The 14,042-nt window shown below is 38.2% G+C and overlaps 3 protein-coding genes across 3 annotated transcripts; all 3 read left to right on the plus strand.

Annotated features, from left to right (window-relative positions):
• Positions 1–709: 709 nt before the first annotated feature.
• Positions 710–6,640, plus strand: LOC306889156 (uncharacterized protein; the record flags this gene model as incomplete). Its single annotated transcript, XM_079447884.1, has 3 exons — positions 710–3,116; positions 4,237–6,566; positions 6,608–6,640. 3 exons carry the CDS (start codon positions 710–712, stop codon positions 6,638–6,640), a joined length of 4,770 nt encoding a protein of 1,589 aa, XP_079304010.1.
• An 853-nt stretch (positions 6,641–7,493) lies between these two features.
• On the plus strand, positions 7,494–10,334 carry LOC306889430 (protocadherin beta-15-like). Its single transcript, XM_079448357.1, has 2 exons — positions 7,494–10,018; positions 10,234–10,334. The coding sequence occupies exons 1-2, from the start codon at positions 7,496–7,498 to the stop codon at positions 10,261–10,263; spliced, it is 2,553 nt and encodes an 850-aa protein (XP_079304483.1). The 5' UTR covers positions 7,494–7,495; the 3' UTR covers positions 10,264–10,334.
• Positions 10,335–11,199: 865 nt separating this feature from the next.
• Positions 11,200–13,518, plus strand: LOC306889157 (protocadherin gamma-A12-like; the record flags this gene model as incomplete). Its single annotated transcript, XM_079447885.1, has 1 exon — positions 11,200–13,518. The coding sequence occupies one exon, from the start codon at positions 11,200–11,202 to the stop codon at positions 13,516–13,518; it is 2,319 nt and encodes a 772-aa protein (XP_079304011.1).
• Between the last annotated feature and the right edge of the window lie 524 nt (positions 13,519–14,042).

Genomic DNA, 14,042 nt, shown 5'->3' on the forward strand with positions numbered 1-14,042 from the left:
AGAAGATTTTGATCCGAGCATGACAACTCTTGACATTGAAGAAAACAACAATATGTACACACACATATGTATTGGCAAGCATACCTCATATAAATGGGAAGTAACTTGCTAAGAAGCATAAAAACAACACGCAGTATAAGAACGTTGTCGTGAAAATATGGATGAGAATACTGAAGGAGATACGTGTTGCAGTTTCAGTTCATATAAATATTGCTTGAAAATAATTTTGTATGAATTCGGAATCATTTTGGTATAACCTTTAATTAATCTGTGAGGCCAGACATTTTCAGCACCACAAAGCTGGACAGCGCCTTGAATCTTTTACTTTCGCTGTGAAAATTTACTTTTTTATAAATGAATAATTCAGTAAATAAAAACGATTTAAAAACTTTCAAGGTAAACCGAGGTTAAAGAGTACTAAGATAAAAACTTGATTAAGCCATTCCGTCTTGTCATAAAATTCACGAATGATGCAATGACCTGAAAAGACTCATAGTGTCACTATTCACCAGCAATGCGAAGTGTTGAGACTCTCCACCCACAAATAGTGTAATGCAAACGTAGCCACGTCTGGCAGAAATAAGGACTGCAATAAATGGAGTAAACGTCTGTCAATGCAGATATCATTGTTAAAAAGTAATGAATTAAATATTTAATAAGCATTTGGATTGCGGCGTTGGTAAAACAGCAACAAGAGTGAAACATCAATATGGACTACATAAGATTTCTAGTTCTTTTTTGTACGTGTTTTGTCGCTCTTGTTTTTTTTCCTCTTAAAATCGTCTCTGCAGATTTGAGCTACAATGTTCCAGAAGAAATGAAGCGCCACTATGTGATCGGAAATGTGGCCAAGGATCTCAGGATTGATGTTAAAGAATTATCCGCTCGAAAGGCTCGTATAGACACAGAGGATAACAGCAAACGGTATTGTGATATTCATATAAATTCTGGTGATTTAATCGTGGCGGAGACTGTAGACCGGGAGGAGTTTTGCGAATCCCAAATTCCCTGCATTCTCAAATATGAGCTTTTCTTGGAAAATCCTCTTGAAGTGCATCGCATTTTACTGGAAATTCAGGATATAAATGACAACGCACCAAGATTTCCAAATGAGCGCATTGACTTTGAAATCAGAGAATCAGCAGTTAAAGGACAGCGATTCCGGCTGGATGAAGCACATGACTCAGACATTGGACTTAACGCAGTGAAGAGCTACTCACTACAAAAAAATGAATATTTTGCGGTAGCGATACATGATACTATGGATGGGGGGAAATACGCTGAACTCGTACTAGAAAAAGAACTGGATCGTGAACAACAGAAGGAGATAGACATGATACTCACAGCAACTGATGGTGGTACTCCACAGAGATCTGGTACTGCTGTCATACACATTACTGTTCTAGATGCTAATGATAATGTGCCAGTATTCAGTCAGTCTGTTTATAAGGTTACTCTGCCTGAAAATGCACCACCCGGTACACCAGTAATCACAGTGAGTGCGACAGATGAGGATGAAGGTCCAAACGGAGAAGTGTCGTATGAATTCAGCAGAATGTCAGATAAAGCTGCAAAATTATTTTATATTGATAAAACAACGGGAAATATTTTGGTTATTGCAATTGTTGATTACGAAAAAGACAGAAAATTTGAAATAGGAATTCAGGCCAAAGACGCATCTGGATTGTCATCAACCGCTAAGGTGATCATAGATATAAGTGACGTTAATGACAACCCACCTAGAATCATTCTGAAATCTCTGAATAACCAGATACCTGAGGATTCAATGCCAGGTACTGAGGTGGCTATCATTAATGTTCAAGACCAAGATTCAGGAGAAAATCGGCAGATTCGTTGCGCTATTCAGCAAAATGTTCCTTTTAAACTAAACCCATCTATTAAGAATTATTTCTCTCTAGTGACTACAAACGCTTTAGATCGAGAAAAAGAATCTGATTACAACATCACTGTCACAGCAACTGATGGGGGATCTCCACCATTATTCACCTCCATGACAATTCATTTATCTGTCTCTGATGTGAATGACAATCCACCTGTCTTTGAGATGCAGTCATACAGTGCTTATGTGACAGAAAACAACAAACCGGGCACATCTGTTTGTTCTGTCAGTGCAAATGACCCAGACTGGAGACAGAACGGAACTGTAGTTTACTCTCTGTTGTCCAGTGAGGTCAATGGTCTTCCAGTGTCCTCATTTATATCGATTAATGGAGATACAGGAGTGATTCAGGCTATAAGATCATTTGACTATGAGCAGTTCAGAAACTTTACAATCCAGGTTGTTGCCAGAGATAATGGCTCTCCACCGCTCACCAGTAACGTGACTGTGAAAGTTTTCATAACAGATGAGAATGATAACTCTCCACAGATATTATACCCTGTTCCAGACGGAAAATCTTCAATGACTGAGATTATTCCTAAAACGACTCTCTCAGGTTCTCCGGTGTCAAAGGTGATCGCTGTGGATGGTGATTCTGGACAGAACGCATGGCTCTCCTATCATATCGTGAAATCTACCGATCCGGGAATTTTCAGCATTGGTCTCCATAGTGGAGAGATCAGAACACAACGAGACATTTCCGAATCTGACAATATGAAGCAGAATCTCATTATTTCAGTGAAGGATAACGGACAACCATCTCTCTCTACAACCTGCGCTGTGTATTTACTAATTTCTGACAACCTTTCTGAAGTTCCAGAACTTAAAGATATGACTTATGAGGAGGGTGACTCTAAATTAACGTCATACTTGATCATTGCATTAGTGTCCGTGTCCACGTTTTTCCTGACATTTATTACATTGATTGTGGCGCTAAAGGTTTGTCGCAGGAGAAAGCCCAGACTGTTGTTTGATGGAGCAGTCGCAGTGCCCAGTGCCTATCTGCCTCCAAACTATGCAGAGGTGGATGGAGCAGGAACTCTCTGCAGCTCTTACAATTACGACGCTTATCTAACAACGGGCTCGCGCACCAGTGACTTCAAGTTTGTCAGATCGTATAATGACAACACACTTCCAGCTGAAGGAACTCTGAAACAGGAACACAACAGACAGTTTGACTCCAGCATATTAACATTAGACGTTACAGAAGATAATAGTGAGGTAAGAGACGATTCACTCTCGTCGAGACATTTTTATAATAACAATATATGTAGCTTCATTTTTTAACTACTGTGTATAGTTTAAAAATATACCAGTTAGAATATTGTAGCATATCTTAAAGTGGGAAATCAATGAGAAACTCTCACCAATTTACAACACTCAGTTTATCCACACGCTTTAAGGTTATATTGGCATCGCTATATTGGCATCAATATTTCATTGCAGGGAGCCTAAAAAATAGATTTTAAATTTGTTGTATTCATCTTATCATTTGGGCAAACATTTTACCTTACAAATAATACAGATGTTTACTTTAATTATTATTTTGTCATGCTTTATTAATTTATATCTTTTTAATGAGCTATTGAATCATTTATCAGCCATTCTCATTGGTGGTCTAAGCCGTTTGAAAAGGAGCGTATTTCTTTTCTGACAGAGATTACACGAATATAAACACTTTATTTTAATTGAACCTTCGCTTTGAGTCTAATACAGCAGACGAGATTTTTTTCATGTAAAACATTAAGTACGGTTTGGTCGAAGAACGGTATTTAAAACATTTCTCTGTCATTACGAATATGATTTTTATTTATTATAGGTAATATCTTTTCGTACATTGTCTGTGCTATGTCATTTGGTTTCAGCACCACAAACGCGGACAACGCCTGTGCAGACTTCTATACTTTGAACGAATTAAAAAATAACCTCTTAATTCACTTTAAATAAATTAAAACTAATTTGAAATATTCCAGTTTGAAAATAGTAACACTCCTGTTGTTAACTGTCTTTATTCATACATTTTTTGACAAATACAAGAATGTTGCAATAAACTTAAAATACTCAGAGTGTCACTATTCACCAAGAGTGAAGCGCTATGCGTCTCTCCTCCTACATTTAATGTATGCAATAGCAGCTCTGTCTGTAAGAAACCCCTTAACAAAATGGAGTAGTCTTTCGTCGGCGATTATTGAAATACCCGGCGTCAAGTGTTTCTTATGGACAAATAAATTATAGAGGTAACATCAACTCTCCCAAAATGGTACACGGATTTTTTTTTCGATTTTGTGCATGTTTTGTTGCTCTCCTTGCCTATCCTCCGATAATCTATTGTGCAGATCTGAACTACAATGTTCCAGAAGAAATGAAGCGACAGTATGTGATTGGAAATATAGCCAAGGATCTCGGGATTAATGTAAAACAATTATCCGCTCGAAAGTCTCGTATAGACACAGAGGAAAACAGCAAGCCTTATTTTGATATTAATTTAAGTTCTGGTGATTTAATCGTGGTAGAGACTGTAGACCGGGAGGAGCTTTGTGGTTCTCGATCTTCTTGCATTCTCAGTTATGAGCTTGTACTTGAAAATCCTCTTGAAGTGCATCGCATTTTACTGCAAATTCAGGATATAAATGACAACGCACCAGAATTTCCACATGAGCGCATTCATTTTGAAATCACAGAATCAGCAGTTAAAGGACAGCGATTCCGTTTGGACGAGGCACATGATTCTGACATCGGACATAACGCCGTGAAGAGCTACACACTACAGATAAATGAACATTTTTCTTTAACACTACACGACTCTGCAGATGGCGGAAAATATGCAGAACTCGTTCTAGAAAAAGAACTTGATCGTGAACAACAGAAGGAGATAGACATGATACTCACAGCGACCGATGGTGGTACTCCACAGAGATCTGGTACTGCTGTCATACACATTACTGTTCTAGATGCTAATGATAATGTGCCAGTATTCAGTCAGCCTGTTTATAAGGTTACTCTGCCTGAAAATACACCACCCGGTACACCAGTAATCACAGTGAGTGCGACAGATGCCGATGAAGGTCCAAACAGAGAAGTATCTTATGAATTCAGTAAAATATCAGCTAAAGCAGTACAATTATTTTCTATTGATAAAACAACAGGACAGATTGTGGTAATCGGAGAAATTGATTACGAGAAAGAACAAAACTACACAATGGGAATTCATGCCAAAGATGCATCTGGCTTATCATCAACTGCAAAAGTGATCATAGATATAAGTGACGTAAATGACAACCCACCCAGAATCATTCTGAAGTCTTTGAATAACCCCATACCTGAGAATGCAGTCCTGGGTACTGAGGTGGGTATCATTAATATTCAAGACAAAGATTCAGGAGAAAATCGGCAGATTCGTTGCTCTGTTCAGCCAAATGTTCCTTTTAAACTAAACCCATCTATTAAGAATTATTTCTCTCTAGTGACTACAAACGCTTTAGATCGAGAAAAAGAGTCACATTACAACATTACTGTCACAGCAACTGATGGGGGATCTCCACCATTATCCACCTCCATGATAATTAATTTATCCATCTCAGATGTGAATGACAATCCACCTGTCTTTGAGCAGCAGTCCTATAGTGCTTATGTGACTGAAAACAACAAACCAGGCACATCTGTTTGTTCTGTCAGTGCAAATGACCCAGACTGGAGGCAAAATGGCACAGTACTTTACTCTCTAATGCCCAGTGAGGTAAACAGTGTTCCAGTGTCCTCATTTATATCGATTAATGGAGATACAGGAGTGATTCAGGCTATAAGATCATTTGATTATGAGCAGTTCAGAAACTTTACAGTCCAAGTTGCTGCCAGAGATAACGGATCCCCTCCTCTCAGCAGTAACGTGACTCTGAAAGTCTTTATAACAGACGAGAATGATAACCCTCCACAGATATTATACCCTGTTCCAGACAGAAAATCTTCAATGACTGAGATTCTGCCTAAAACGACTCTCTCAGGCTCTCTGGTGTCAAAGGTGATCGCTGTGGATGGTGATTCTGGACAGAACGCATGGCTCACCTATCAGATTTTGAAATCTACCGATCCGGGACTTTTCAGCATTGGTCAACATAGTGGAGAGATCAGAACACAACGAGACATTTCCGAATCTGACAATATGAAGCAGAATCTCATTATTTCAGTGAAGGATAACGGACAACCATCTCTCTCTACAACCTGCGCTGTATATTTACTAATTTCTGACAACCTTTCTGAAGTTCCAGAACTTAAAGATATGACTTATGAGGAGGGTGACTCTAAATTAACATCATACTTGATCATTGCATTAGTGTCCGTGTCCACCCTTTTCCTGACATTTATTACACTGATTGTGGCCCTGAAGGTTTGTCGCAGGAGAAAGCCCAGAATGTTGTTTGATGGCGCAGTCTCAATCCCCAGTGCCTATCTGCCTCCAAACTATGCAGATGTGGATGGAGCAGGAACTCTTTGCAGCTCTTACAATTACGACGCGTATCTCACTACGGGATCCCGAACCAGTGACTTCAAGTTCGTTACATCATACAATGACAACACACTTCCTGCTGAGGGCACTCTAAAACAGGAACACTGTAGACACTTTAAACCGATCATGATAACACTAGACGGGACAGAGGACGACGATGAGGTAAGATATAATTCAATCATATGGACTCTTCATTACAACAGTTCATGTACCTTGTTAAACTATACAGTATTTGAAAAAAGTACCATTAGTTAAAATAGTATGACACGTCTTGCATTAAAATGAGCAATCAAAGAGAACCTCACTTATTAATAGTCACAGTTTAGAAGCCATAAAAGCTGTCGATCATATGTATATTTTACTTGTTTGGGCTGATCTTTATCGCAAATCTAAAAACACTGTATTTAAATAAATTGAGATTTTCATCTTTTGCTAAATATTTCTTCTCATTTATTGCAACTCGCTTATTGCAAAACTTGTGCGTTACCAAAAAAAGTTGTTTTACGTTTTGGAATATATAAAGAGATTAACTTAATGAAGGAAAAAAATCTTGAGGCAGTTTGTTAATGAACTATAGGAGGCCTTTATCAGTCATTCTCATAATATCCATTGCTGTTCCCGTTTGTAAAATAGCGTATTTGTTTTCGGTCACTTTCAAAGGTTAAATTGATTTTTATAACGAATGTTGAATTAGATCTCAATTATAAAAATAATATTAATTGTTTGAAGAACTGAAGAATAACGCTTATATTTTAGTTAAAAAGTTAATTTTGTAAAAGTAGTTCAAATGTTTTCGTCCAGCGCCACAAACGCGGACAGTGCTTGTGTAGATTATTTGTACTGTTGAAAACGTGCTATTTTCAATCACTTTCCAAAATCATTCACTTTAAAGTATTTGAAGTTAACAAATCACATTTGAATATAATAATACTTTCTGTGGCTAGCTTACTTTATTCCTCTCGGTTTTTCGTAAAATTCACGAATATTGCTATAAACTGAAAATACTCAGGGTGTCGCTATTCACCAACAGTGCGGAGTAATGCGTCTCCCCCTCCTACATTTAATATATGCAACAGCAGCTCTGTGTGTTAATGAAAGCAGCACAAAATGGAGTAGTCGTCCGTCGAAGACAGGAATTTATTTTTACAGCAAGCTTTAAGAGTCAACGTTGGATAAATAAACGAATCAACATTAACTCTCCAATTATGGAAAACGGATTCTCAATTCCTTTTTGTGCATCTTTAGTAGCTCTCCTTGTGTTTCCTATGATCATCTTTTGTGCAGATCTGAGCTACAATGTTCCCGAGGAAATGAAGCGTCAATATGTGATCGGAAATGTGGCCAAGGATCTCGGGATTAATGTAAAACAATTATCCGCTCGAAAGGCTCGTATAGACACAGAGGATAATAGCAAACGGTATTGTGATATTAATCTAAATTCTGGTGATTTAATCGTGGTAGAGACTGTAGACCGGGAGGAGCTTTGCGGTTCACGATTTTCCTGCATTCTCAGTTATGAGCTTGTACTAGAAAATCCTCTTGACGTGCATCGCATTTTACTACAAATTCAGGATGTAAATGACAATGCACCTCGTTTCCCCAATGAGCGCATTAACTTTGAAATCAGAGAATCAGCAGATAAAGGACAGCGATTCCGTTTACTTGAGGCACATGATTCTGATATTGGACATAACGCCGTGAAGAGCTACTCACTACAGAAAAATGAAAATTTTGCTTTAAGTGTTGGTGAGACTGTAGATGGGGGAAAATACGCTGAGCTTGTACTGGAAAGGGAACTGGATCGTGAAGAACAGAAGGAGATAGACATGATACTCACTGCAACCGATGGTGGTACTCCACAGAGATCTGGTACTGCTGTCATACACATTACTGTTCTAGATGCTAATGATAATGTGCCAGTATTCAGTCAGTCTGTTTATAAGGTTACTCTGTCTGAAAATACACCACCGGGTACATCAGTAATCACAGTAAGTGCGACAGATGCTGACGAAGGTCCAAACGGTGAAGTTTCATATGAATTCAGCAGAATTTCAAATAAGGCTTCAAAAACATTTTCTATTGACAAGACAACAGGACAGATTATGGTGATTGGAGAAATTGATTACGAAAATGAAAAAGAATACGAAATGGGAATTCATGCTCAAGACGCATCTGGATTATCATCAACAGCTAAAGTGATCATAGATATAAGAGACGTAAATGACAACCCACCCAGAATCGTTCTGAAATCGTTGAATAACCCGATTCCTGAGAATTCAATGCCAGGTACTGAGGTGGGTATCATTAATGTCCAAGACAAAGATTCAGGAGAAAATCGCCAGATTCGTTGCTCTGTTCAGCCAAATGTTCCTTTTAAACTAAACCCATCTATTAAGAATTATTTCTCTCTAGTGACTACAAACGCTTTAGATCGAGAGAAAGAATCTGATTTCAACATTACTGTCACAGCAACTGATGGGGGATCTCCACCATTATCCACCTTCATTACAATTCATTTATCTGTCTCTGATGTGAATGACAATCCACCTGTCTTTGAGCAGCAGTCCTATAGTGCTTATGTGACTGAAAACAACAAACCGGGCACATCTGTTTGTTCTGTAAGTGCAAATGACCCAGACTGGAGACAGAACGGAACTGTAGTTTACTCTCTGGTGTCCAGTGAAGTAAATGGTGTTCCAGTGTCCTCATTTATATCTGTTAATGGAGATACAGGAGTGATTCATGCTGTAAGATCATTTGACTATGAACAGTTCAGAAACTTTACAGTCCAGGTTGTTGCCAGAGATAATGGCTCTCCACCGCTCAGCAGTGATGTGACTGTGAAAGTTTTCATAACAGATGAGAATGATAACTCTCCACAGATATTATACCCTGTTCCAGACGGAAAATCTTCAATGACTGAGATTATTCCTAAAACGACTCTCTCAGGTTCTCTGGTGTCAAAGGTTATCGCTGTGGATGGTGATTCTGGACAGAACGCATGGCTCTCCTATCAGATCGTGAAATCTACCGATCCAGGACTTTTTCGCATTGGTCTCCATAGTGGAGAGATCAGAACACAACGAGACATTTCTGAATCTGACAATATGAAGCAGAACATTATTATTTCAGTAAAGGATAACGGACAATCATCTCTTTCTACAACATGTGCTGTAAATTTAATAATTTCTGACAACCTTTCTGAAGTTCCAGACCTTAAAGATATGGCTTATGAGGAGGGTGACTCCAAATTAACATCATACTTGATCATTGCATTAGTGTCCGTGTCTACCTTTTTCCTGACATTTATTACACTGATTGTGGCCCTGAAGGTTTGTCGCAGGAGAAAGCCCAGACTGTTGTTTGATGGGGCAGTCGCAGTGCCCAGTGCCTATCTGCCTCCCAACTATGCAGAGGTGGATGGAGCAGGAACTCTCTGCAGCTCTTACAATTACGACGCTTATCTAACAACGGGCTCGCGCACCAGTGACTTTAAGTTTGTCAGATCGTATAATGACAACACACTTCCAGCTGAAGGAACTCTGAAACAGGAACGCAACAGACAGTTTGATCCCAACATATTAACATTAGACCTTACAGAAGATGACAGTGAGGTAAGAGTTAATTCGCTCTTGTAGATAATTTTTTAACCCAATAATCTGCGTAGCTTCATCTAACTTTTGTGTAAAGTTTTTGGAAAGAAATAACACCAGTTAGAGTATTGTGGCATATATTAAAGTTGGCAATCAATGTAAACCTCTCACGATATGATTTTAACCATAAGCTTTAAGGCTATGAATTTATCATTTTTCTTCCCCTTTTATTGCAGGGAGCCTACAATAATGTATTGCATTGTTAAAAACGAATTTAAAATTTTTGACTATTTTACCATGCCAATAAAACAATATATAATGCTGCATTTAGCAGTTTAAGAAAACATTCAGAGGTTTACTTATTCTTTTGTCCTGTTGGCTTCCTTTATGTCTTTGATTTATAATCAATAGCTCATCGACAGTCTCATATCATCCATTGTTGTTTTATGCCGTTTGTAAAGTCGCGTATTTTATTTTCTGTCACTTACAAAGATTATACTTCTTTTTAACCATAATTCTAAATTAACTCCCACTTTGAAACTAAACGATATTTTTCATGCATGTATAAAAATGAGTAATATTCGGTCGAATAACGGGGCGTCAATCATTTCTGTTGTTTATTAAGATGATTTAAAAAAATTAGAAGTTAATTTTTTAGTACATTGTCTATGCAATTTCAGTCGGTTTCAGCACCATAAACGAGGACAGCGTCTGTGCAGACGTCTTTACTTTACCTGGGTGATGCTTTTTTACACAGTTCCAATATCAGTTATTTGAAAGAAGATCGCTTTTTTAAATATTCCAGTTTGAAAATAGTAATACTTCTGTTAAATTGCATTATTCCTCTCGTGTTTTTTTTCTTGTAGTCAAATACACGAATGTTGCAATGAACAAATCATACTCAAAGTGTCACTATTTACCAAGAGTGCAGAATAATGCGTCTCCCCTTCTACATTTAATATACGCAACAGCAGTTCTGTCTGTTAGTATAACCCGGAACAAAATGGAGTAGTCGTTCGTCGATGCTGGAAAAAATATTGAAATGCGTCAAGAATTCCTTTTGGATAAATAAAGCATAGGCCAACATCAACGATTCAAATATGGAACACGGATTTTTACTTAATTTTTGTGGGTGTTTCGTTGCTCTCCTTGTCTTTCCTTTGAGAATCTATTGTAATCTGAGTTACGCTGTTCCAGAAGAAATGAAGCGCCAGTACGTGATTGGTAATGTAGCCAAGGATCTCGGTATTGATGCTAAACAATTATCCGTTCGAAAGGCTCGTATAGACACAGAGGATAACAGCAAACGGTATTGTGATATTAATCTAAATTCTGGTGATTTAATCGTGGTAGAGACTATAGACCGGGAGGAGCTTTGTAGCTCTCAAATTCCCTGCTTACTCAGTTATGAGCTTGTACTAGAGAATCCTCTTGAAGTGCATCGCATTTTACTGCAAATTCAGGATATAAATGACAACGCACCAAGATTTCCAAACGACCGTATCAATTTGGAAATCAGAGAATCAGCAGATAAAGGACAGCGATTCCGTTTGTACGAGGCACATGATTCAGACATTGGACATAACGCCGTGAAGAGCTACTCAATACAGAAAAACGACAATTTTATTTTAACCCTACATGATAATGCGGATGGAGGAAAATACGCTGAACTCGTTCTAGAAAAAGAACTTGATCGTGAACAACAGAAGGAGATAAATATGATCCTTACAGCAACCGATGGTGGTACTCCACAGAGATCTGGTACTGCTGTTATACACATTACTGTTCTAGATGCTAATGATAATGTGCCAGTATTCAGTCAGTCTGTTTATAAGGTCACTCTGCCTGAAAATACACCACCGGGTACATCAGTAATTACAGTGAGTGCGACAGATGCCGATGAAGGTCTAAACGGAGAAGTATCATATGAATTCAGTAAAATATCAGATAAAGCTGCAAAACTATTTTCTATTGATAAGATAAGTGGACAAATTGTGGTGACTGGAGAAATTGATTACGAAAACGAAAAGAAATATGAGATGGGAATTCACGCTCAAGATGCATCTGGATTGTCATCGACAGCTAAAGTCATAATAGAGATAAGGGACGTTAATGACAACCCCCCCAGAATCATTGTGAAATCTCTGAATAACCCGATTCCTGAGAATTCAATGCCAGGTACTGAGGTGGCTATCATTAATGTTCAAGACAAAGATTCAGGAGAAAATCGGCAGATTCGTTGCTCTGTTCAGCCAAATGTTCCTTTTAAACTAAACCCATCTGTTAAAAATTATTTCTCTCTAGTGACTACAAACACTTTAGATCGAGAGAAAGAATCTGATTACAACATAACTGTCACAGCAACTGATGGGGGATCTCCACCATTATCCACCTCCATTACAATTCATTTATCTGTCTCTGATGTGAATGACAATCCACCTGTCTTTGAGCAGCAGTCCTATAGTGCTTATGTGACTGAAAACAACAAACCGGGCACATCTGTTTGTTCTGTAAGTGCAAATGACCCAGACTGGAGACAGAACGGAACTGTAGTTTACTCTCTGGTGTCCAGTGAGGTCAATGGTGTTCCAGTGTCCTCATTTATATCTATTAATGGAGATACAGGAGTGATTCATGCTGTAAGATCATTTGACTATGAACAGTTCAGAAACTTTACAGTCCAGGTTGTTGCCAGAGATAATGGCTCTCCACCGCTCAGCAGTGATGTGACTGTGAAAGTTTTCATAACAGATGAGAATGATAACTCTCCACAGATATTATACCCTGTTCCAGACGGAAAATCTTCAATGACTGAGATTATTCCTAAAACGACTCTCTCAGGTTCTCTGGTGTCAAAGGTTATCGCTGTGGATGGTGATTCTGGACAGAACGCATGGCTCTCCTATCAGATCGTGAAATCTACCGATCCAGGACTTTTTCGCATTGGTCTCCATAGTGGAGAGATCAGAACACAACGAGACATTTCTGAATCTGACAATATGAAGCAGAACATTATTATTTCAGTAAAGGATAACGGACAATCATCTCTTTCTACAACATGTGCTGTAAATGTAATAATTTCTGACAACCTTTCTGAAGTTCCAGACCTTAAAGATATGGCTTATGAGGAGGGTGACTCCAAATTAACATCATACTTGATCATTGCATTAGTGTCCGTGTCTACCTTTTTCCTGACATTTATTATACTGATTGTGGCCCTGAAGGTTTGTCGCCGGAGAAAGCCCAGACTGTTTTTTGATGGGGCAGTCGCAGTGCCCAGTGCCTATCTGCCTCCCAACTATGCAGAGGTGGATGGAGCAGGAACTCTCTGCAGCTCTTACAATTACGACGCTTATCTAACAACGGGCTCGCGCACCAGTGACTTTAAATTCGTTACATCGTACAATGACAACACACTTCCAGCTGAAGGAACTCTGAAACCGGAACACAATAGACATTTTGACGCAAAAATAATATCATTAGACGTTACAGAAGATGACGGCGAGGTAAGAAACTATTAACTCTTCTTTTTACAACAACTCATAGCTTCTTTTAACTACGAATGCTTTTTTAATAACCGGCAGTTAGAATATTATGGCATATCTAACATTAAAGTTAGCAAACAATGAGGAACTCACAGTGTCACAGTTTATCCACAAGCCTTATGGTAAAGTGTTATACTTATGTTACCATCCTGATTTTATTGCTGTGAACCGAATAACCCTTATTGCAGTAGCCTATTGAAAACGAATATAAAACAGAGATTTGTGATTTACGGTACAGTTGATCTCATAATTTGTTTCTACTCGCACACAATTTACGTTACCAATAAAACATTATACAATGTTGTGATTTTGCAATATTTGAAATAGTTTTACTTTTTTAAATTTTTCTTTTTTCTCTTTTGTTTCCGTTCTGGCCTTTGTTAATGAATAATTGAGCCCTATCCTCAGTAACAGACTGTCAAATGCTGTTCTAAGACGTTTGTAAAGTAACGTATTTCTTATAGGTCATATCCAAACGTAAAATTAAGTTTTAGCACTAT

Source organism: Barbatula barbatula (genome assembly GCF_947034865.1).
Source record: "Barbatula barbatula genome assembly, chromosome: 24".
Taxonomy (NCBI): domain Eukaryota; kingdom Metazoa; phylum Chordata; class Actinopteri; order Cypriniformes; family Nemacheilidae; genus Barbatula; species Barbatula barbatula.

What these genes read in the sequence shown, in the direction of transcription:
- LOC306889430 (XM_079448357.1), top strand. Translation starts at nt 7,496, where the DNA reads ATGAAAGCAGCACAAAATGGAGTAGTCGTCCGTCGAAGACAGGAATTT. An exon ending in TTACAGAAGATGACAGTGAG is followed by an intron (nt 10,019 to 10,233) that starts GTAAGAGTTAAT and finishes CTTTTATTGCAG; the next exon opens with GGAGCCTACAATAATGTATT.